Source organism: Miniopterus natalensis, chromosome 13 (assembly GCF_054644295.1).
Source record: "Miniopterus natalensis isolate mMinNat1 chromosome 13, mMinNat1.hap1, whole genome shotgun sequence".
NCBI lineage: Eukaryota > Metazoa > Chordata > Mammalia > Chiroptera > Miniopteridae > Miniopterus > Miniopterus natalensis.
Genome location: NC_142093.1, coordinates 63178889 through 63202075, shown reverse-complemented (window position 1 = coordinate 63202075; position 23187 = coordinate 63178889). Strand labels below are relative to the sequence as shown.

The window sequence follows — 23187 nt, the reverse complement described above, 5'->3', positions numbered from 1 at the left end:
TTATATTTGTCAAATTCTATATTTGTCCCTCTGCTGACTTGTAAAGAAAAAGATACAGTTAAGTGATTCTTTTGCTGAAAGACAAAGGAAGAGTAAGTAAGGGTTCTGCACAGGCTTCCAGGTACGTGCAGCCAGCCTGTGGCGAGCCCTGGGTGTCCGAGGGGCTGGTGCAGGGGCCCGGGCAACCGTGTGGCCATCGCTTTGCCCTCGCCCGCCTGCGTCGCTGAGTGCTTTTCCATGGCGGTTTGCACGTGTGGGTGAGCGTGGTCACGCGCGCTCCCAGGCTGCCAGCCTGTACGGAGGCTGTCATTTTATATCAGCATTTATAATATTTTATTTTTTAGGATCTGTCAAATTTTATGGTTTTAATTTTTTCAAAAATGGAAATTCATTTTCTTTCCTCTTAATTTAGCTTCTTTCAGTCCACAGTCGTCAGACCGAGAAACAGCATGACCATGCGAGGCCGCTCCCTGTGGCCCGCGGCTCAGGAGGAGCAGACGCTGCGGGGACCCCGAAACCTGCTCTTAGAAGTGCTCATGCACAGTAAACACCTGCTGTGTGTTAATTCTCCTGTGTTACTAAGCCAGGACAATTCTTGGTTGTACGTATTTTGCTCATGATTTGTATAATTTATTTTTCAGCGGGTGCACTGACAACTCTTCCCAACGAGAAATCTTAAGTAGCACCATCCACCTCCTCGGAGACTGTTACCATCCTATGTCACAGATTCAGCCTGAATAGTCTCAACAATCAGTTACCAACGCTTGCTCTGGGCTGATAAACTGAGAATGAGACTTCTGGTCTTGGCAATTCTAACAGTTCTTATACATTTCACAGCAGCTGCGTTTAGTAAGTATTGATTTTCAACTATAATTTAAAATTTTTTTAATTAAGTAATATCAAGAACATTTGCCTTGTTTTATTTATTATTTATTTTTGTTAATCTTCACCGAAGGATATGTTTTCCATTGATTTTTTAGAGAGAGTGGAAGGGAGGGAAGGAAGGAGACAGAGAGAGAGACATCGATGTGTCTGGTTGCCTCCCACACCCGCTCGCCTGCCCTTGACCGGAATCGAACCCGTGACCCTTTGGTCCACAGGCTGACTCTCAAACCACTGAGCAGTGCCGGCCAGGGCAGCTTTGCCTTGTTTTAAACTGCTGGCTTACAGTGGTTCCAGCCATGCTGTGACCTGGGAAATTTACTTATGCTCGATAGTCATTCTTTATCACAAAGCTATGAAAATGAATTCCATAATTTTAGTTTTACATATTCAAATGTGTCAAAATTTGACAGAGTGTCTGCATGTGGGAGGTACTATAAGCATTTGTCAACTGACAATGCACTTTGTGGAGATAGACATGGCTGTTTTTCCACTGGGGCCGTTTGGGGGATTTAGCTCCAAATTGACTCACTGACCTGGTGCCCATCAGAGCATTTTGTAAAAGAGCTCACTCACTCAGGTAAAGTATCACCAAGTGCGGCCCCGTTCTCAGTTTAGTCCTAGAAGGATCTATCCTAGAATGTGAGAAGTGTAACCTTTACACGGTCATTTCAGAATCATAGTCATATTTGTTATTTTCAGGAAAATCATCCTTTGGCCTGGAAAATGAGGCTTTAATTGTGAGATGTCCTAGACAAGAAAGATCTCGATACCCTGTGGACTGGTATTTCTCAGGGACGAACAAAAGTGTTACCACCCAGAAAGGCAATCGTGTGTTTGCTGCAAGGGAACGCCTTAAGCTGCTCCCGGCCAAAGTTGAGGATTCTGGAGTCTATACCTGCATCATCAGAAGGTAGTATCTGCCACACTCGGGCCTGCTCTCCTCGTTAAGAGGCGATAGCCTGAGCTGCCCTCGCTTCGCTTCCCTTTCTGGACTTTTTGGTACCGTTGCATTTGCGAAATGATTTGAATAAAAGAGTGCTTCTAGGAACACCACCAGGCGGGGGTGTACGTGATTGTGAACCAACTACTTGGATGTATAACTGCAGAGATTAATTTGTAACCCAGCAAGAAAAGACCTAGTTTTTCTAGTGACCAAGAGAACTGAGACCAATCGCTCAGTTTTGGCTGGAAGTGAGACTGAAGCAGCACAACAAGCAGTAGCCTCGGCAGCGGGGGTCAGGGAGGCCTGTGAGTGGGGCTAAGCGGCAACCCAGGGCCTTACAGCTACCTGAGAGGTAAGCTAAGAGGCCTGTGTGAGGTCGGTGCCTCCCCACTGCTTACTCTGCGTACAGACCGTTAAATGTCTTGACTCTGTGCCCATGTTTGGTACAGAGGAAATGTCAGATGAACTACATCGAAAGGCAGGGCGCGTACAGTTAGGGCAACCAGGTTCTGAGGTCAGACAAGTGTCAGTTTTAAATTCAGGCTCCATCACTGGTTTCAGGATGCTTGCAAGTTACTTCTCTGTCCCTCAATTTCCTCATCTGTAAACTACATGTACTAATATAACCCACTTCAAAGCGCTGTGGGACTAAAGTGAGGTGATGTTAATGTCATGAAGGGTACATGGTGAATTCTCAGTAAATAGTGTATAAGGAAATGGTGAATGAGGGAGTCGGTTTTAGGGCTGCCATAGGGGTTATGTTTTATCTTAAATGTAACAAAAAGTATTTTAATGATTATTTTTAAATGAGAAAAAAACAGTATATGTATCAATTGTTTTAAGGAGAAAGACAATAATTAGCAAAAACTAGATTTGGATAAGGTTATTTCATAATGCTAAGTAACTTTTTAAAATGGTTTGATTTATTTCAATAGTCCTACCTTAAATAAGACTGGATATGTGAATGTCACTATATATAAAAAACAACCAGACTGCAGTATTCCAGATGACCTGGTATATTCAACAACCTCTGGATCAGAAAAAAAGTCCCAAATATACTGTCCTACCATTGACCTCTACAATTGGACAGCACCTGTTGAGTGGTTTAAGGTAAAGGCCATTTGGGGGAAATAAATGAAAATTACACAAAATAGATGGAAATGAAGAGTTACTGAAAGTGGAATGGCATTTTGTTTTTCAGAACTGTAAAGCTCTTCAAGGGTCAAGGTACTACATCCAGGGGACATATTTACTGATTGACAACGCGACCAGCAAGGACACGGGTGATTATACATGCAAATTTACGCACAATGAAAATGGAGTCAATTACAATGTGACAGCAACCAGGTCATTCAGAGTTGAAGGTAAGCTACGGAATTTAACAAAATAGAATATTTGCCAGAAGATACGGTGGGAGGAATGTGGGCCCGCTTGCCGATGTTCCTGACCTGCCCCCCGCCCCGACCCTCCTGCTTCACGATGTCGGGCCCCTTCTCCGCTGTGACCACTATGACGTAAGACATGTCAGAGGGAGACAGGCTACTAATCCAAAATCACGTGTTCTTTCCTTTTTCACTTAAGCTGTCAAAGATAATGTGATCTAAATGCTAACTTAACTTTTTGACTGGCAGTACAACTATTTGAAGAGCAACATAAACTTTTCTCTCCCAATTTGTTGTTGAAGATTCTGTAAATAGAAAAAAAGTGTACTTAATCTTTAACATAACCCCCTGGATTAGAAGTTGAGTGAGAAGCTTCATAAAGATACGGCCTCCACTGCTGTGAAACGAGCCAGCAGACCACGTCTCCACGCGTGCCTGCCACTGATCCGCATGGACACCACAGGGGCTCTTAATCACAGTCCTCAGATCAGCGGGAACAAGGGCGTGGGGATGCAGCGCCGGTCCGGAGGGCCGCTCGCCCTGGCCCCTGGGCGTCAGGCTGCAGGACGGCAGCATTTCCCGACAGGGTGGCCGCCTCGGTAGAAACCTGGGAGCAGGAGTGTGCACTTAGGTGTTTATCATTCTCATGGGCCTTTTAAACTCTTCTTTCCCTTAGAATTGTAGTCTTCTAGCAACTGTGAGGTTGTACAATTAATTTAATGGGTTGGACTAGTATTTGCTTAATGAGATAAAAGAGAATAGAAAATATCGAAGAACGCAATTGGCAGTAAGAGGAAGCTACTTTAAAGTTTTGTTTCCTTGTGTGTGTCTGTGTCTGTGTCCGCTGCGCTGCCATCGCCAGGAAATTTGAGAAACGTTGTTCTGAAACAGGATAGAAACGTAAAACATATGAACCCAGAAGGGACTGTCCAAATGCTGTTCTAACGTTTTACATTCCCTTCTTGTCTTTGACTTAAGAGGAGAAAGGCTTCTCGTTTGCTCCAGAGATTATAGCACCTCCGCAGAACGCAACAAAGGACGTGGAAATAGGTAAGAAACCCTTAAGAATGCTGTGAATATTGCCGAGAAAGGCCTTGCCTCTGACCCCTGCTCTGAAACCCCCAAGTGGAGCACACTGGACCGTGAGGGTTAAATGAGATGTGGAAACACCCTCCTCAGGCGCTTGCGAACATCAGGAATGTGAGGCACAGCAACGGCCAGCAATACCCAGCATTTTCTCTTTTATGGCACTTTGTAACTCATGTGCCATTGTCACTTCTGTCCAGGTAGAAACTGTTCCCCCTTTATGTGTGTGGGTACTTAGGCTCAGGCAGGATCAATGACGTGCCGGAAGTTGTGACTATTCAATGACAGAAGGCTGAGAACCCAGACTTTCTGACGCTATCCATCTACGTCTTTCCTGGCCCCCCACTAGAGGCGGGGTACAGTTCAAAGTGTCTGTATGTGAACGTGGCTCACGACCTGGTCTTTACCACATGCCGGCCCAGCTGCAGCATTAACCCACGGGCCCGTTCCCATCGCACTGACCAGCGGATGCTGTCGCCCTGAAGGCAGCATGTCCGCATCCTTGCCTGCTTTTGCCCATGGTGTTCCTCCCTCTCGTCTCCCAACACTAAGCTCAAGGGTCACTCCTCTGTGAGATCCCCCCACGCCGCTCCCCTTCGCTGCCAGAGAGCATGATAGAGCTCCTTCTAACAGAGCCCAGGGCCACATTTATCAGTGCGGGGGGGCAGGCCTGCTCCCCGCAACGGACTCTCCACTACATTTCCCTCACTGTGTCACGCCAGATCACGAGAACACTTGGTGTTCTGTTTGTTTATACCCTTGTCCCCTTTGGGAAGACACTGAGCTACTTTTCTCTCCAGACTCCTAATTCTAAACCCAAGAACCAGAGAGTCAGGAAGGAAGGACTGGATGCCTTCCCTAGTCCCCACGCCTTCAGTGCAGGGAGGCAGCCCCGTGAGCCCCGTGCTCTCAGTGCAGGGAGGCAGCACCCCAATCTCAGTGCAGGGAGGCAGCACCCCAATCTCAGTGCAGGGAGGCAGCCCCGTGCTCTCATCTGCAGGAAGGCAGCCCCGTGCTCTCGGTGAAGGGAGGTAGCCCAGTGCTCTCAGTGCAGGGAGGCAGCCCCGTGCTCTCGGTGCAGGGAGGCAGCCCCATGCTCTCATCTGCAGGAAGGCAGCCCCGTGCTCTCATCTGCAGGAAGGCAACCCTGTGCTCTCGGTGAAGGGAGGTAGCCCAGTGCTCTCAGTGCAGGGAGGCAGCACCCCAATCTCAGTGCAGGGAGGCAGCCCCGTGCTCTCAGTGCAGGGAGGCAGCCCCGTGCTCTCAGTGCAGGGAGGCAGCACCCCAATCTCAGTGCAGGGAGGCAGCCCCGTGCTCTCAGTGCAGGGAGGCAGCACCCCAATCTCAGTGCAGGGAGGCAGCCCCGTGCTCTCAGTGCAGGGAGGCAGCACCCCAATCTCAGTGCAGGGAGGCAGCCCCGTGCTCTCAGTGCAGGGAGGCAGCACCCCAATCTCAGTGCAGGGAGGCAGCCCCGTGCTCTCAGTGCAGGGAGGCAGCACCCCAATCTCAGTGCAGGGAGGCAGCCCCGTGCTCTCATCTGCAGGAAGGCAACCCCGTGCTCTCGGTGAAGGGAGGTAGCCCAGTGCTCTCAGTGCAGGGAGGCAGCCCCGTGCTCTCATCTGCAGGGAGGCAGCCCCGTGCTCTCAGGTCTGAAGGAGGGTGGGAAATAGTCAGCAATTCACAGCACACGTTAGGTGATCAGCAATTTTTTTCACATTAAAATTATTTGCAGAATTTAGTGTTATTGGTGACATTCTCTGCTTCTCCAGGACAAAGGGCCAGCGTCAAGTGCTCCGCCTGCTTCGGGAAGGGCTCACAGCTCCTGGCTGCTGTCCTGTGGCAGCTCAATGGAAGCAAAGTTGGGAACCTGAGTGGAGCACGCATCTGGGCAGAGCAAGAGCAAAATCACAGGTATTTTCACATTGAAGTTACAGCAGGGCCTTGGCCTCCCGGGCAGCCGCAGTTGAAAGTAACCCAGGGCCCTCTTAGTTCCAGCAACCAGCTGACCTGCCTGAGCAGCCAGTTGACGATTGCTGCTGTGCGAGAGGAGGATCTGTCCGTGACGTACGACTGTTTTGCCCTGAATTTCCATGGGTGGCGGCGGCACAGGCTGAGACTCAGGAAGAAAAAGCCAAGTAAGGGGTGTTTCTGAGACTGGCCTGAGCCGCCGTAGTGCTGGGATGGAAACCATGTTCCTAGGGACAGGGGCTGCAGAGTTCCTGGTTCCAGGGCTCCCCAGACAACGGAAGCAACCTTCTCATAAAACCTGCTTCCCCCTGAGGACGCTGACCTGGCCCTGAGGTCTCCTCAGAATGTCTCAGTTTGTCTGGTTGCCTTTCCACTGCTTTACATTCTGCTCCTACCTCCCCCTCCCTCCCCTCCCCCTGCCCTCCCCTCCTCTCCCACTTCCCACCCTCCCATCCCCCGCCCCCTCTCCCCTTCCCTCCCCCACCCCTCTCCCCCGCCCCCTCTCCCCTTCCCTCCCCCACCCCTCTCCCCCGCCCCCTCTCCCCTTCCCTCCCCCACCCCTCTCCCCCGCCCCCTCTCCCCCTCCCCCTCCCCCACCCCTCCCCCTCCCCTCCCCTCCTTCCCCCTCCCCCTCCCCCACCCCTCCCCCTCCCCCTCCCCCACCCCTCCCCCTCCCCTCCCCTCCTTCCCCCTCCCCCTCCCCCTCCCTCCCCCTCCCTCCCCCTCCCCCCTTCCCCTCCCCTCCACCCTCCCCTCCCCTCCACCCTCCCTCCCCCTCCACCCTCCCCTCCCCCTCCACCCTCCCTCCCCCTCCACCCTCCCTCCCCCTCCCTCCCCCTCCCCCTCCCTTCCCCTTCCCCTCCCCCTCCCCTCCCCCTCCCCTTCCCCTCCCTTCTCCTCCCCCTCCCCTCCCTCCCCCTTCCCCTCCCCCTCCCCTTCCTCTCCCCCTCCCCTCCCCAGTGGCCTGGTGCCCCCCTCACCACCAGGCTGCCTGTCCCTGGGCACCTTCCTGGCCTGACTTCAGCAGCCCCGGTCTCACTGTGTGGGAGAAGACACACCAACAGCAAACTTGCTACCTTTCATAGTGTGATAACATGGTCCCTTTTATAATGTAGTTTTTGTCATGGGAAGCACACGTGTTGCCAGTGAAGCTGGCGAGGTGGAGGAGAAGGTGAAGTCTTTGATGTCCGCCCGTTTCAACAGGAAAATCCTGTTCCTGTGCTTGCTTGTGTGGTCATTCTAGGAATGTCCTCTGGCTGCCTGTGGATTGCAACTGTTTCCATGTTACATGTACTTGGTGATTTTGTTCCTTCTAGTTTATCTATATTTGCTGCCTTTCTCCTGTTTTTCTTCAAATCTGCGTGGTTTTACTCTGTCTCAACTGTGCGAATTAAACAAAACTTGTTGCTACTGTTGTCACATTGTTATAATGAATTCCTTTATTCCCAATCATAGAATAAAAGAAATCACAGCACTGTCTTTAATTTTAAAAACAAAAACTTAAAAGACCTCTACCCCATATTATTAAATATTATTCAATAAATATGTTATACTCATAGTAATAACATTACATATTTTTTATTGTTTCCTGTGTACCCCGACCTAATTATTTTCCATTTAATTTCTCATATTTTAAAAATCAACACTCCATAAAAAGAGACTGCTACTATCGTCTCATTTTAAAGATGAAAAAATTGGGGCACAGAGAGGCTCCATCACCTCCAGGTTCTAGAGTTGGAGCCACGACCCGACCGCAGGCAGCCTCTCCCTGTTTACAAGCCCCTCCAGAAAGCAGTTAGCTGCAGCCGCCGGGGAAAAGCACAGGGCTGCTGACACTGAGGAAGGTGGAGACCCGCAGCCTCCTTAGGGTCCTGGATTAACGTCTTTCCTTAAGCTGAAAGCAGCCGCGCCCACAGCCAGGCCACCCCCAGGGCCCACAGCCGCGCCCACAGCCAGGCCACCCCCAGGGCCCAGCCGGGGTGAGCGGCACCCACAGCCAGGCCACCCCCAGGGCCCAGCCGGGGTGAGCGGCACCCACAGCCAGGCCACCCCCAGGGCCCAGCCGGGGTGAGCGGCACCCACAGCCAGGCCACCCCCAGGGCCCACAGCCGCGCCCACAGCCAGGCCACCCCCAGGGCCCACAGCCAGGCCACCCGCAGCGCCCACAGCCAGGCCACCCGCAGCGCCCAGCCGGGTGAGCGGCGCCCACAGCCAGGCCACCCGCAGCGCCCAGCCGGGGTGAGCGGCACCCACAGCCAGGCCACCCGCAGGGCCCACAGCCAGGCCACCCGCAGCGCCCACAGCCAGGCCACCCCCAGGGCCCACAGCCAGGCCACCCGCAGGGCCCACAGCCAGGCCACCCGCAGCGCCCACAGCCAGGCCACCCGCAGCGCCCACAGCCAGGCCACCCCCAGGGCCCACAGCCAGGCCACCCGCAGCGCCCACAGCCAGGCCACCCGCAGCGCCCACAGCCAGGCCACCCGCAGCGCCCAGCCTGGTGAGCGGCGCCCACAGCCAGGCCACCCGCAGCGCCCAGCCGGGGTGAGCGGCACCCACAGCCAGGCCACCCGCAGCGCCCACAGCCAGGCCACCCCCAGGGCCCACAGCCAGGCCACCCGCAGGGCCCACAGCCAGGCCACCCGCAGGGCCCACAGCCAGGCCACCCGCAGGGCCCACAGCCAGGCCACCCGCAGCGCCCACAGCCCCGCGCGCCGGCCGCGCTCTGCTCCTTTCCGCGCCCCTCCGCGCTGCCGCCCTCGCCGGTCGCCTTGGCCATTCTTTCTTATTGTTACTTTTCGCCTATCCTAGGTGCCTCCTAGAAGCGGAATCATACCCGCTTGCTTTTCATCTCTGGCCTGTTTCACTTAGCGCACTTTCTGTCGCGTGTCAGGACCTCATTCCTTCCCAGGGCTGGCCCACCCACACTTAGTCGGGTTCCGATTTAATGTTTTAACAACGATGCTTCATAAGCGGCGCTGTGTGTTTCACATCAGTCAGATAATGAGGCCAGACGCGTGGCTGGCCCTCGAAAGGGACGCTCAGGCTGACCACGGGGTGGCCAGGAACAAAACCACCCCTCCGTTTGAAGCTCTGCGGCGCCTTCCTCCGGCGTCGCCGGCCGGGACTGCGGCGGGGACCTGCCATTCCCGCGGGGGCTGCAGGAACGCTCTGTCCCCTCCCCGGCACCCCGCTGGCACCCTGGGGAGCGGCACCGCCGCCTTCCCGGCGCTGCGGGGCCCCCGAGCGGGGCAGCCACGCAGGAGAGGCGGGGGGACGCTCAGCCCCTCTGGCCCGTCTGCTGGTCGGCAGAGTCGGGGCGGCGCCCCCCTTTCTCGGGGAGCTGAGTGCGCTGCGCCTTTCCGCGGGGCGGGGCGGGTCTCCCCGATGCACCATTCCGTGCTTCTGGGGGTTTACTGGGGTGACACTGGTTAACAGAATTCTACAGGTGTCGGGTGCGCAGTTCCGCGACACATCACCTGTACCCTGTGCTGCGTGTTCACATCCCCAGTGGAGTCTCCGGCCATCACCGCTTGTCCCCCTCTACCCTCCCCCGCCCCCGCAGTCAGCACACTGTCCTCAGTGTCCATGAGATTTTCCTCCTTTTTTCTCCTTTGCTCAGTCTCTCCCCTCCACACACTCTGCGCCCCGCCCCCAACCGCTGTCAGCCGGCTCCCCGTCCGTGAGTCTGTCTGCGTTGCGCTCGGCGGTTCCTTTTCTTCACTGGGGCCCACACACGAGCGAGGTCACACTGCGCTTGTCGCAGGGACTGCGCCTGGGCCATTCCTGACCTCACAGTGCCGGGCGCTCAGGAAGCTGGCAAGCGACTGGAGGGATCTTTTAATATGGGCCAGGGCTTTTCTACATCGAACCTGGGAGCCCTGGCTGTGAGGCTTGAGATGAAAGTCAAAAGAGGACTGGATAACCAGTTCTCACCTGAGACTCTTCTCACGCTCGCTGTTGAGCAGGGCTGTTTGTAGACATATTCACAGTTCTAAAGGGGGAGCAAACCGGGAACAGCCGCCAACAGGCCGAAGGGTCACAGCGCTCAGCTCAGTTTGCACAGACCTGCTGGAAGTCCTTGAGGATGGGACCGTCCTGCACGTGTATCTGGGGAGCAATGAGTGCAAGAAGTTCAGTGAGGGCCAAACAGTGCTGACCATCGGAGAGGCGGGCGGGGGGCAGGACCCAGTGATTGCTGCTCTATCAGAGAGCTTTAGCTAAAAGGCCCAGCTGGCTCTTCCGTCTTCCCCACTTCCCCAGGCCACCAAATCCAGATTCGAAACCCCCAAGACCTGCTGAGCCTCTCTCCTGGGCGCCCCGACACTGGGCGTGTCCATTGCTTTCTCACCATTGCAGGAGCCTGACCCTCCTCACCTCTTACTCCACGCTCCGCTCAGCGGGAACTGCCCACCCACCCTGCTCCAGTCCCTCCCCACAGAAACAAACCTCCCCCTGCCATCGAAGTAATCGTGCTTGAAAACCACAGTCATTGTTAACACGTCGCTCAGCACCCTGCGTGGGCTCCCGTGACCTTCAGGACAAAGGCTAACTGCCATAGATGGAGCCGCGGTTCTGGCCAGAGCTGAGCCCTGACCCACCTTTCTTACCGCATCCTCCATTAATTCCCCCAACCGGGTGACTCCAGTCCCCGAGAGCACACTGCCACCCTGCCCTGGAGCGCCTTCTCTGCCAGGAGCAGCGCAGCTCCTCTTCCGCCCTGATCTGGATCTTCCCGGTCTTCGGGGACCACCTGCGGGAAGCCTTCGTTGCCCGTCCTGCAGGAGCGAGCACTCCGTCTAAAAACCTCCGCCAGTTAAAACAATGCCTTTCCTCCCTGCCTGAGCAAGTCCACATGTGTCCCTGTGCCCTGTGCCCTGAGCATTCCCCACAGGGCCCAGCTGGGCGCCTTGCCCATGTCAGGGCTCAGTCATTTCTCACTGACGGGTTCTTAGAGCAGCAGACAACCCCAAGCAGGCACCTGCTGCATGAATGCCCTGCGCCCCTAAAGGACGCGGGCACCGTGTACTTGTTTATTTTGCTTTGTTTTCATATGATAATGATGGTGTTGTGCTCCCCCATCTTCTGAACAGCTGATCGTCAAAGCACCTACTACATGCTGGCAGGATTTGTGGTGTTACTGATGCTGATCAACATTGTGATGATAATGCTGAAAGTGTTCTGGATTGAGGTCAGTCTGCTCTGGAGGGACATCGCTAGACCTTACAAGACGAGGAACGGTAAGTGGCAAGTTTCAAGTTCTTAAAAAAAAAAAAGGCCCCATACCGGCTGTTGGTTACTTGTCTCTTAATCTCTTAACAGCTATGCTACAAACCCCAGCTTCCCCTTTGCCTGCCAGCATGTAATCATAAATGTCTGCTAGTCCACTCCGAGGCCACTCCTCACCCTGCCTGGTCGCTCCTGCGGTTCTAAGATGCGTCTCAGCAACACAGGCTCCCTCCCCAGCAGTATTGCTTTTCCCGCCAGGCCCCAGGGACAGGCTCTGCCCCAAGCCCAGCAAGGTTTGCACATTTTGGAAGATGTATATTGGTAAACATTGTGGAATTCAAAACCTTAACTAAATTGTGCCCGTTTCCAGACGTGAAGAGGTTAGTCAGGCCCATCAGAGCACAGCGGCCAGTTCCATAGAGTCTCTCGGGCCACCTGAATACACATGAAGGAGACAGTGCTGCCCACTGACTGCACCGCTCATCTGGAGACACATGGACTTAGGCCACATCCACGGGGTCCTGTGCACTAGGGCTGGTGGACTTGTGGGAAACGCAGTTCCCTTAGAAAGCATTACTCCCTTGCCAATATCAGCCTTCAGCACCTTTACTCCTGCAGGGGACGTGTGGGGAAAGCAAAAGATAAAAATCGAGAGCTTTACCGCACAGCGCACCTTATCCACGACTATCAACACTTGTTAACAGAGTGCTGATGAAATGTGACACTATGGTTTGAACTAAAGTGTCCAGGCTCTGGCCTGGCCTCTACCATTCAGTCTGGGACAATAAAAAAGGGAAACTTTGGGATTAAGATTGGTTTTCCGATGGCATTTTGTGGCAGCAGACTGACGTCATCATCTCTACATTCTAGAATATTTTGGGTGTGGGATACATTCACCAATAACCATAAAACTTGGTGATGAATAATAATTTTTAGAGCCAAGTAATACAGTCACACTTCTTGCTCTCATTTCAGATGGAAAGATCTATGATGCGTACGTCATCTACCCGCGGAGCCACAAGGACAGTCGGGAGACGGCCAGTTCTGTGGAGTACTTTGTTCACCAGATTCTGCCTGATGTTCTTGAAAACAAGTGTGGCTATAACTTATGCATTTATGGGCGAGATCTGCTACCTGGAGAAGGTAACGCTATCAACACACATCAAGGACAGAAGTTCACATCATCAGAGGCTAAGGGACGGGTGGTCTTATCTTTGCACTGGGTAAGGACCTACAACCACTACTCCAGGGCTAAGACCGGAGATTTTAAATATTTCTCCAGAAGAAGGGGATTCTTATTCCTTGCTCTGCCTGCCCCTTCCTCTGATCACGAGGTCTTCGTAGAAGTGTCAGTGAGGTGAAGTCAGGGTAAGGCATCCTTAGTATGTGGACTTAGCAAGGCACTGCCCCTACTTCCTGTGCCCACCACTAAGATTACTCAACATCTCTTAATTCTCTCTAGAAGATTTAAAATATATATATTGATTGATTTCAGAGAGGGAGAGGGAGCGGGAGAGAAACATCAATGATGAGTCATTGATCGGCTGCCTCCTGAATGCCCCCTGCTGGGGATAGAGCCCAAAACCCGGGCATGTGCCCTGACCAGGGATGAACCACATCTCCTGGATCCTAGTCGATGCTCAACCGCTGAGCCAGCCGGCCGGGGTCTCTGGAAGGCTTGAAGGAGGCCTCTAAAACCATAGAATTTTGTTCTGATACCCAGAGGCATTGCCTAAAATATTTACAGGCTTATATGATTTTCCTTACGTTGGTGAAACATTTGCAAATTTATAGTCTCACAAGAGACTATGAAACTGTGCCTCCTGTTTCTTACTGTTCCTGGCCGATTTCATGCACTTTTGAAGGTTGTGTCACAGTTTCAGAGCCTCGGGAGTTGCTCTTATCTCCCCTCTGTCCTCGCGTCACTGTGGAGCTGAGGCTTCATAGACGTCACCTTGCCCAGGGGCTCCGCCTTCCTAAAGATTTTTCCAGTCTGCATCAGATCAGCTTCTAAAACAGGGATCACGGGGAGGAAGCGGATCCAGGGCCCCCTAAAGACCTCAGTTCAGAGGAACAAGGGCTCCTGAGTGTGCGCTCTTTTTTTTTTTTTTTTTCTTTTAATCCTCACGGGGGGATATGTTTCCATCTATTTTGAGAGCGAGCGGGAGCTGAACATCGATGTGCGAGAGAAACCCTGATCCCTTGATGGGTTGCCTCCCGCACGTGCCCCGGCTTGGAGGGGAACTGGGCGCCTCCTGGGGCGGGGGAACGCTCCCCCCAGCCGAGCCACCTGCCAGGGCGGGGCGAGCTGGGTCTCCGTAATGACAGTTAAATTTAAGCCCTAATGGCTTAAATGGACGCTAATATTCTAGAAAGGCGGTATGCGGTTAACGAGCCTGGATTCCGTCTCCTGCTAGACACCTCTGCATGTGCATTCAGCTGGTCGGAGTCCGCCCCGGTCAGGGCCGGCGCGGCGAGGGGTCAGGCACAGGGGCTCTCCACCCCCCACCCCCGCCTCTGCGAGCCAGTGCGCAGGGCCCGGCCTCCCACAGCACATTGCAACAGTAACCGCATATTGTAACAGTAACCGCACATTGTAACAGCAACCGTTCTGTTAAGTTCGGAGCACTTACGACCAAAGCGCTAGGCTTGCAAACGCAACAACAGGAACCTTCTCCCCGCCTTGACCCCTAGATGTGGCCACCGCGGTGGAGACGCGCATCCGGAGCAGCCGGCGGCACATCTTCGTGCTGACGCCGCAGAGCGCGCGCAGCGAGGAGCTGGCCTACGAGCAGGAGGTGGCGCTGCACAGCGCGCTGGTGCGCGGCGACGCCAAGGCCATCCTCATCGAGGTGCAGGCGCCCGGCGCGCGCGGCCTGCAGCGCGCGGCGCTGCCCGGCTCGCTGCAGCACCTGGTGCGCCTGCAGGGCACCATCAAGTGGCGGGAGGACCACGTGGCCGACAAGCGGGCGCTGAATTCCAGGTTCTGGAAGCGCGTGAGGTACCACATGCCCGTGCCCAACAGGCCCCCCCGGAAGACGGCCGGCGCCCAGGCGCCCTAGGGCCCCGGGGGACCCCGGGTGGGGCCCCCACCAGGATGGGGGCCGCAAGCTGGAGACCGGGAGGCGAGCGCGTCGCCCGGCGTCGTCCAGCACGTCGTCCAGACGCCGCTGCCGTCTCCCGCGCTCCCGGCGCTTGCCGGGCGCTCCCGCGGGTTTACCCGCCACGCCCCCCGCCCCCGCCCGCCCGCGGCCTGCCCGTGCGCCCCGCCCCCGCTCCGCTCCCTACCTCGCCACGTCCGCACTTTGAGCTTCAGACTCATTTCAGAGCCGAACTTGCACGCGAGCGGAAAGCGCCCGAGTCCCCTGTGCAGAGGCTGGCGGTGGTCTCCTTCCCATAGGCCAGGATTTATTATATTTTATTTGATCGAAGCTTAATGTTATCGTCCCGACGATGCCCGCTGTGTTGGAGCACCTCATGGCCGTCATAATCACGTTCTTTTCAGTTCTAAAATTTGTTTCACATATTGCTATTCTCTATAGAAATATTTTTCTGACTGAAAATTATAGAACAGAGAGTATAAAAGAAAAAAATAATAAAAATAATTCATAGATCCATTATCCTAAAATTATGTACTTGCATTTAAAAAAAATTTTAACTCATACTTAAACATACCGTTTATATAGCTAAGATTACATAGTGTGTAGTTTTTATATTTTTTCTACTTAACATGATACAAACATTTGAAATGTCATTTAAATTTTAACATTTTAAAATATTCATAGTGTTCTATCTCATGGTCGTGCTACAGTTGCTGTGCTTAATTACTTATTGTTAGATATATAAATTGTGTCCAGTTTAAATAGCCGTCATTATAATAATTCTGCAATGGCCATATGAGTATATCTTATATCTTCCAATTAAAAAGCCTTTTAAGTTAAGAAACTTTATTTGTTGTAATATTTCTATGAAATCAGTAGGCCCATCAGTGGGCCCAAAGCTCAGGCAGTGTCGCCAGGGCTGGACGTCCTGTGAGAGCTCAGATTTTGCCAGGGGCTGGAGATCCTAACCCTTAGTTGAGCTGCTTAATAAAGTGTACGATTTTTTGTTTAGCTGCTCCCCCCACCAAAACAAACCAAAAAAGACCCTGCACTGCAGACCCTGCAATCCTGAACTCACTGCATTCAATACTTTGCAGAATCTTGCCTGAAAAGAAATTGTTTCTGCAAAGTTTGCCTGAAGGGGCGATAGCTACCCATCCCTCTAGGTGATACCCCATAATCTAAATCTATGCTCCTTGGGTTACATTGCCAGATAAAGTGCAAGGCATCAGGGAAATTCAGGTAACATTAAGCTTAGATCAAGTAAAATATAATAAATTCTGGCATATGGGAACGAGAGCCAACTCGGTTGAATTCAGAGAACGAGGTTTCATCTAACATCGGTTTGAAATTCAGATTTGCCTGGGTGTCTTGTATCTTTATTTGCTACATCTACTTAGCCTATTCTGGTATTATTGTACTTTCATGTGGTAACGTCGAGGTTTGTTTGTTTTCTTAATTACTGAAAAATTAGCCAATGATAAAGGCTGTAGTGTGGTTGGTTGGTGAACATCATAGAATTGGGAATCAACAAGTCACCCTTCCTCTGTTAACCAGCTGTGTAACCGTGAGCAAGTCGCCTTCTCCAAAACCATGAACAAGTTAAGTACAGTGACAATAATCACACTGAAAACTCTTCGTGTGTCTGTGCTCACCGAATGGAAAGAAAAGCACTAGTATTGGGACTAGAGTAAGAATTCAGTAAATGGCGACGGTTGTCATGACACCTCAGCGTGTTTCTCGGGATGTGGGTTATATCCCGGGTGCCCTCTCCACAGGACCTCTGACAAAGAATTCTCTCCACCTCACTGTCAGCACAGATGAGCCTTTATTCCTGCTCTCCACCCACCTCGAGTGACAAATGTGCTGTTGATTTATGGACACAAGACTTTTTTTTTTAAAGGTGTTTTATTGATTTTTAGAGAGAGGAAGGGAGAGGGAGAGAGCAAACGTCGATGAGAGAAACATCGATTGGCTGCCTCCCGCTGACCCTCCACCTGGAATTGAGCCCACGCCCACGGCATGTGCCCTGACCGGGAATCGGACCCGCAACCCTTCAGTGCACAGGACAACGCCCAGCCAGCAGAGCCGCACTGGCCAGGGCAACACCACTCTTCGGAGCTGATTTTATTTCCCTCTTTACATTAGTTTCTTGAAAGCATAGAGTAAAATTTGTGATCTTTCTGCAGCAAGTATGCAGGACGTCATAACACGGACTTTATAATAACCTCTCCCCTGGGTCCATGATACCTTTGTTTTCTATTTGACCCGTATTTCTTATTTTTAAATATATTTTAGCTCTCTATATTATAAGCGCCTGTGCAAGTATTTAACAAACTTTACATTTTCTAAACATGTGCTGAGTGTCTCTCTGGAGGGCCGTGGAGGGGGACGCGCAGAGGCACCCTCCCTCCTTATTTACGGGGTTTGGCGCCCACTGTGGGAGCCTGGAAGGGAGAGAGAAACGCTTCAGAGGCCCTGGGGAAAGGCTGGCGTGCTGAGCTCACCCATCGGTCCCCTTCCTGACATACACGCCGCTTCCCAGATCACCCGCGCTCCCGGGGCCTGGGTCTCTGCCACGGCAAAATGAGAGGGTGGAGAGGGGCTCCGAGGGCCTCTCAGCGCCCCAGCTCATGGCTCCACGCTCGCGCTCAGAGAGCCCGGGAGCTGCCAGGCAGCCCGGCGTCTCCCACCTGCAGCACCCGCCTCTGCTTCCTCACCTGTACAGGGAGGCTGATGGGTGCTCCACCCACCGCACAAGGCGGTATGAATGAAATGAATGGAGCCAGCCCAACCTGTTGAGTGTCTACCCTGTGATGACGGTGAAAATTCCCGTGAATTATGAAAACACAAAGAAGTATTTCTAATTGAGTTAAATTTGCATACAATAAAATGCAGATCCTGAGTTATGCAAGTTTTGACAATTACACATACCTGTGTAATTATCACCCCAAATAAGATATAACTATTTTGCCTGGCCAGCGCGGCTCAGCGGTTGAGCATGGCCCTGTGGTGCAGGGCATCAGGTTCCATTCCTGGTCAGGGCACATGCCGGGCTTCAGGCTCGATCCCCAGCAGGGGGCGCACAGGAGGCAGCCGATCAGTGATGACTCTCATCACTGTTCCTCTCTCTCTGTCTCCCTCCCTCTCTCTAAAATAAATTAAAAATAATAATAAAGATACAAATATTTTCATCACCTTACAAAGTTCCCTCTTACCTACAAGGCAGATTCTGTTCTGATTCCCAGCTCTGTGGGTTAGAGTCACCAGATCTTGATATTCACATCAATAAAGCCAGACATCACTGTGGTGGAGACTTGGACGCAGTGAACGTTTTTGAGATTCAGCCGTGTTTTGCACGCGTGAGTCGTGTGCTCCTCGCGTTACTGACTTGGTTTCCGTCGTAGGGCTGCACAGCAGTTTGCCTAACCATTTTCCTGTCGATGGACATACCGGTTTTTTCTGTTTATAGCTATTATGAATTTGGCTATTATGAACATTCTTGTGGGCATATGTTTTTATTTTTTTCATAAAATTCCTAGGAGTGGTCAAAGATATATATTTAACATGTTAAGGAACTGACAAATTGTTTTGCAAACTAATTGTACCATGTTTCATTCCCTGATGTTCCATCTGAGACTTCTGTGGCTCCACCTCCTCTCCAATGATTGCTATTGCCTGATTTCCTGTATTGTAGTTATTTTCGTGGGTGTTGAATGAATCTCGCGGTTTAATCTGCGGTCCTCTGATGATTAATGATGCTGAGTCTTCTTCATGCTCCTGTTGGTCATTCATATATCATTTTGTGAAGGTGCAATCATTTGCACATTTTTAAATTGTGTTGTTTCTCTTCATATTGTTGATGTGTAGAAATTACTTTATATTCAGGACACCAGTTCCTTTTCAGATCGATGTAGTACAGTGAGAATTTTCCAGGCTTATGGATTTCATTTTTTTTAATGGTGTCGTTGATTAGCAGACATTTTTAATTTTGACAGCATCCAGTTGCTCTATTTTTCTTCTACGGTTCTGTCTGTACCTAGCACAGAACTTGTTTACCCGCCCCAAAGTCACAGAGATTCCCTATGTATTTTTTATGAAATAGTTATGGTTCCAGCTTTTCTGTTTAGGTCCATGATCCATGGCGAATTAATATTTGTATATGGAATGAGGTAAGGTGAGGGTCAAGGTGATTGTTGTTTTTTCTATAGAGACCTCCAGTTGTTCCAGCAACATTTGTCGAAGACTTTCCTTTCCCCACTGAGTCGAAATAGTGCTTTGGTCAAAACTCAATAGACTACGTATGTGTGGGTCAATTATTCCACTCTGTTCTTTTCTGTTCATATGCCTGTGAAAAATCACACTGTGAAGATTACTACCCCTTATTGTAAAACTTCCAGTCACTGTAAGTCCTTTAACTTTTTTCCTTTCTCAAGATTAACTATTCTAGATTATTTGCATTTTTACATAAATTTTAGAAACAGCTTCTCAATTTATTTGAAAATTCCTTATGAGACTTGGATTGGGATTGCATGAAATATATGGACTCTAACCTACAGAGTCTAAAAATGTATAGACTATAAACCCTATAGTTGGTGGAGAATAGATATCTAACAGTGAGTCTTCCAATCCATAAACATGGTATATCCCTTCGTTTACTTAGCAGTGTTTTGTAGATTTCATAGTAGATATCTTGTACATCTTTCAAATGGTTTATACTTTGGTATTTTATTTTTTATGCCGTTGTAAATCATATTTCTAACAAATTTTATTTTCCAAATTTCTATTAAGACTGTACAGAATTAAAATTGACTTTGTATATTGACCTTGTGTTCCATGATCTTGTTAAACTCATTTACTGTTTTCAGGTTTTTTGTAGATTTCAAAGGATGATCTACATAAACTTATGCCCCCGTCAGAACCAGTGGTTTTATTTCTTCCTTTCCCATCTCTGTGTCTTCTGCTTTCACTGTTTTCCTTGATACAAATCGATTGTCCTAGGTGAGAGTTGCCCTTATATTGCTCCCCATCTTAGTAAAAGCAGTGTTTCACTACTAATTATGAAATTACCTGCGGGTTTCTTACAGATTTTCTCAACCTTATGAAGACTGTTCCGTTCTAGTCGCAATTTTCCGAACATTATGAATCAGATTTTTTAAAATTGTATTATCAAGTTAATTATATTTTCCTTTTATTATATTTCTTACATATAATATTAACATTACGTATTATATTTATCATAGCATGATTTATTTTAATTGGGTAAAATAAATGAAAATCACTGTAATTAAATATTTTCCTTGCAGGCCACGATTTTATGTTTCATTTTTGTTTGAAAGATCCAAGTGCAGATCAGTCTAAAAATGTACCCCGAGTCCTACCGCGCTATGAAAATTTGGAAACTCGGTTCCCCTCAGTCTTCCTTGTTGTGAGCAATTGACAGTTTCGGTTCCACGCGGCCGCGCCCTCCAATTGCTCCCCAATAGCGCCCCCCCCCGCCCCCCCCCCCCGGGCTAAGCAGAGTCCTCAGGACAGACCTGACCCCAGTGCTTGAGGCGGGGGCCCCTCCTGGCGGTGGGCTCACCCTGGGGCCCCTGCCGCGCCTTCGGGGCCCCCGCTTGGCCCCTTCCGCCCCCTCCACGCCCCTGCCCCCAGCGCAGACGTCGCCCGCGGGCGGGCGGGCGCAGGCCCCGCGCTCAGCCCCGCAGCCCGCCGCCTGCAGGTGCGTAGTAGCAGCGCCGCCTCCAGCCCCCGCCGGCCGCCGCCCACAGCGCGGAGCTCGGCGCCGGCGCCAGGCGCGGGGTTCCAGCCTCGCAGGCGCCCGCCCCCCGCGGCTCCTGGCCCTCGCCGGCTGCTGCCAGGTGGCTGAGCCCATCCCCGCCGAGCGCCCCCAGATCCGAGCAGCGCCCCAGGAGCGGAGCAGCGCCCCCAGGTCGGAGCAGCGCCCCAGGTCGGAGCAGCGCCCCAGGCCCGGAGCAGCGCCCCAGGTCGGAGCAGCGCCCCAGGTCGGAGCAGCGCCCCAGGCCCGGAGCAGCGCCCCAGGTCGGAGCAGCCCCCGCCCCCTTCGCGGGCTCTCTTCCCTCCAGCTCTCGGTCCCCGCCCCCTCGCTGTCGCCCGTGGCTCCCGCTCTGGCTCCCGCTCTGCGGCCCCCGCGCCGTGGCCCCTGCGCCGAGGCCCCGAGCTCCCGCGCTCACAGCGCTCCCCCCGCCTCCCGCGCCCCCTCGCCGGGCCGCCGCCCCGCCCCGCCCCGGAGCCCGGCTGCCCCCCGAGGCGCGGTGACTCCGCTGCCCGCGCTCCCCAGGTCGCCGGTCGGTCCCAGCGCCTGTCGGAAGGAGCCCCGACGCGGCCCAGCAGCCCGGGCTTCGTCCTGGGGGCCCGGCGGCTGTCCCGGGGCCCCCAGCCAGGGGCCGGCAGGCGCGGGCCAGGAGGTGGCCCCGGCGGCCGGGACCGCACTGCCTCGGGGCCCCAGACGGTGGTCAGCTGGCAGCTGCCCTGCCCCAAGCCACAGGTTTTGAAAGCGAACCTTTCTCATCCGGAGAAAACTTCATGTGCCTGGCGGCTTAGGGACGTGTGTGTTCTCTAAGTGCACGTGTGTGCACGAGCACACCTACATGCACACATACACACGCACACACGCATACATTAGCACATATATGCAACACACCTAAATATTATCCAGTATGTGCTCAAGGCATATTAACTTACTTTCACGTGTGCGGACAAGCCGCCTAGGCCAGCGTCTCCCCACCCTGGCCGCACGTTAGAGCCGCTGGAGGATTTTCACCGGTCAGGATGCCTGGCTGGCTCCAGGCCTGGCGCCAGGTGACAGCGCCCAGACCTCCCACCAGCCGGCCAGACACACTTTTCAAGGCGTCCTGCTAAAGCAGCATTTCCCGGGTAGATTATGGATGTAAGGATGGAAGTCACCTAAGACTCCCCAAAGCATGTATTTTTGCCTTCATTAATTTAATGCCTTCATTAATTCAGCAAATAAACAAGCAGGCAGACAGAAAATGATAATGTCAGTTATCGAACTGCTATAAATAGAAAAATCCAGCCACAGGGAGGGAGAGAGGGGTGTGCGTGTGAGTGAGTGTGGACTCGCGCACACGCCTGTGGATTCGCACCTGAGCAAACGCCGTCGCGTGTGCTGTGGAGAGCGCAGGGGGCACCCGGCGGCATAACTGTGGTGTCAGCAAACTACAGGACAGACAGGACTGCTAGTCCACACAGAGAAGCAAGCAGCAGCTACCTGGCAAAAACAAGTGAAGCTGACTCGATCTGCACACCAAACAAGAAAATTTTGTGTTAATGGATGAAAAAAATTAGATGTAAAAAAATAACTAAGCCATAAAAATGAAGAAAATACAATAAGTACCTATCTGACCACTGAGAGGAAAGGAATGCTCTAAGTGTTAAAGTATGTAATGGAAAAATCACACAGCAAAGAATGACAGGTTTGACTGCATAAAGACAAAATCTTCCACATGTTAAAACATTGAAACACTAAACATCTAAAAATGGGACAAAAGGCATAAAAAGACAGTTCATAAACAGAAAGGAAAATAGCTAAAAAAACACATGACTAATATTTTGCTTTTTTTTATACCCATAGAAATGCATATTTAAAAAACCATAGATACATTGTACTAATTTCAATACCTAATTAGATTTAAAAATGAGAGTTTTCAACACTTTCTTGGGTGTGATAGGTGAATATTATCTTGCATTATTTAGGGAGTATCAGTTGTTACCACATCTCTGGAATGCTGTTTGACAGTATGCATTTGTCATATTTAAAGTGTATTCTTTGTATGCCATGTAGTAACACCAAGAAAATAAGAACTGTAGATAAATAATAATAACTAACATTTAAATGATTCACCAGATATTTTGTAATAGCAATTTATGTAACCTTCGCACCAGCTCTGGGCAGTAGTACTATTATTCCCTTTCTTGGATAAGTAAATTGAGGAACAGAGAGGGTAAGTAACTTGTTCAGCGTTGTTCAGCTGACTAAGAGCAGAGTGAGAGTTTAAATCTAGCCAGTCTCGCAACAGACACCGTGTTTCAAAAACTGATCCAAACTGCCTTGTGTGAGAAGGTGGCTATGGGGTTATTTTATAATAAAATACATGCTGTAAATTATAACATCCATATGAAGGAATATTATGTGACAAAATGATGTTAACAAAGATTTTTGTGACACAGGAAAATGCTCACTTATGAAGTAGAAAATGCAGGATATGAAATTATTTAAATCTCATCTTAGTTATTTAAATATATATAAAGTACAAGAAAACATGCTAAATAAAGTATACATGTTCATATTATTTTCATATACATGCCCTATAACTGGCATATATTACTTTAGAAATCAGAAAAATTTTTTAAAAGAAAGGAATGAAGAAATAAATTTTTAAATAATGTAAAGGAAAAAACTAGTATCAGCATCAAACATAGCACTGAAAAAATCCCCAGAATTTCTACATGCAAGGAATTTAATATTTATATCCTCTTACATATATTTATAACTAACTTATCTATGATGTTTCTCAGAATAGCCTTTCTTTTATAAATGAATTTTATAATTTAA

At 51.2% G+C, this 23187-nt stretch overlaps 2 protein-coding genes across 2 annotated transcripts; both read left to right on the top strand.

Moving 5' to 3' along the window:
• The first annotated feature begins 704 nt into the window (after positions 1–704).
• On the top strand, positions 705–6448 carry IL33R (interleukin 33 receptor). Its single transcript, XM_016207178.2, has 7 exons — positions 705–849; positions 1585–1795; positions 2764–2938; positions 3030–3192; positions 4189–4260; positions 6066–6207; positions 6286–6448. Exons 1-7 carry the CDS (start codon positions 789–791, stop codon positions 6446–6448), a joined length of 987 nt encoding a protein of 328 aa, XP_016062664.2. The 5' UTR covers positions 705–788.
• A 4929-nt stretch (positions 6449–11377) lies between these two features.
• LOC148091745 (interleukin-1 receptor-like 1) lies at positions 11378–14552 on the top strand. The gene is made up of 3 exons (XM_087823799.1): positions 11378–11501; positions 12466–12633; positions 14185–14552. Exons 1-3 carry the CDS (start codon positions 11378–11380, stop codon positions 14550–14552), a joined length of 660 nt encoding a protein of 219 aa, XP_087679925.1.
• The last annotated feature ends 8635 nt before the right edge of the window (positions 14553–23187 follow it).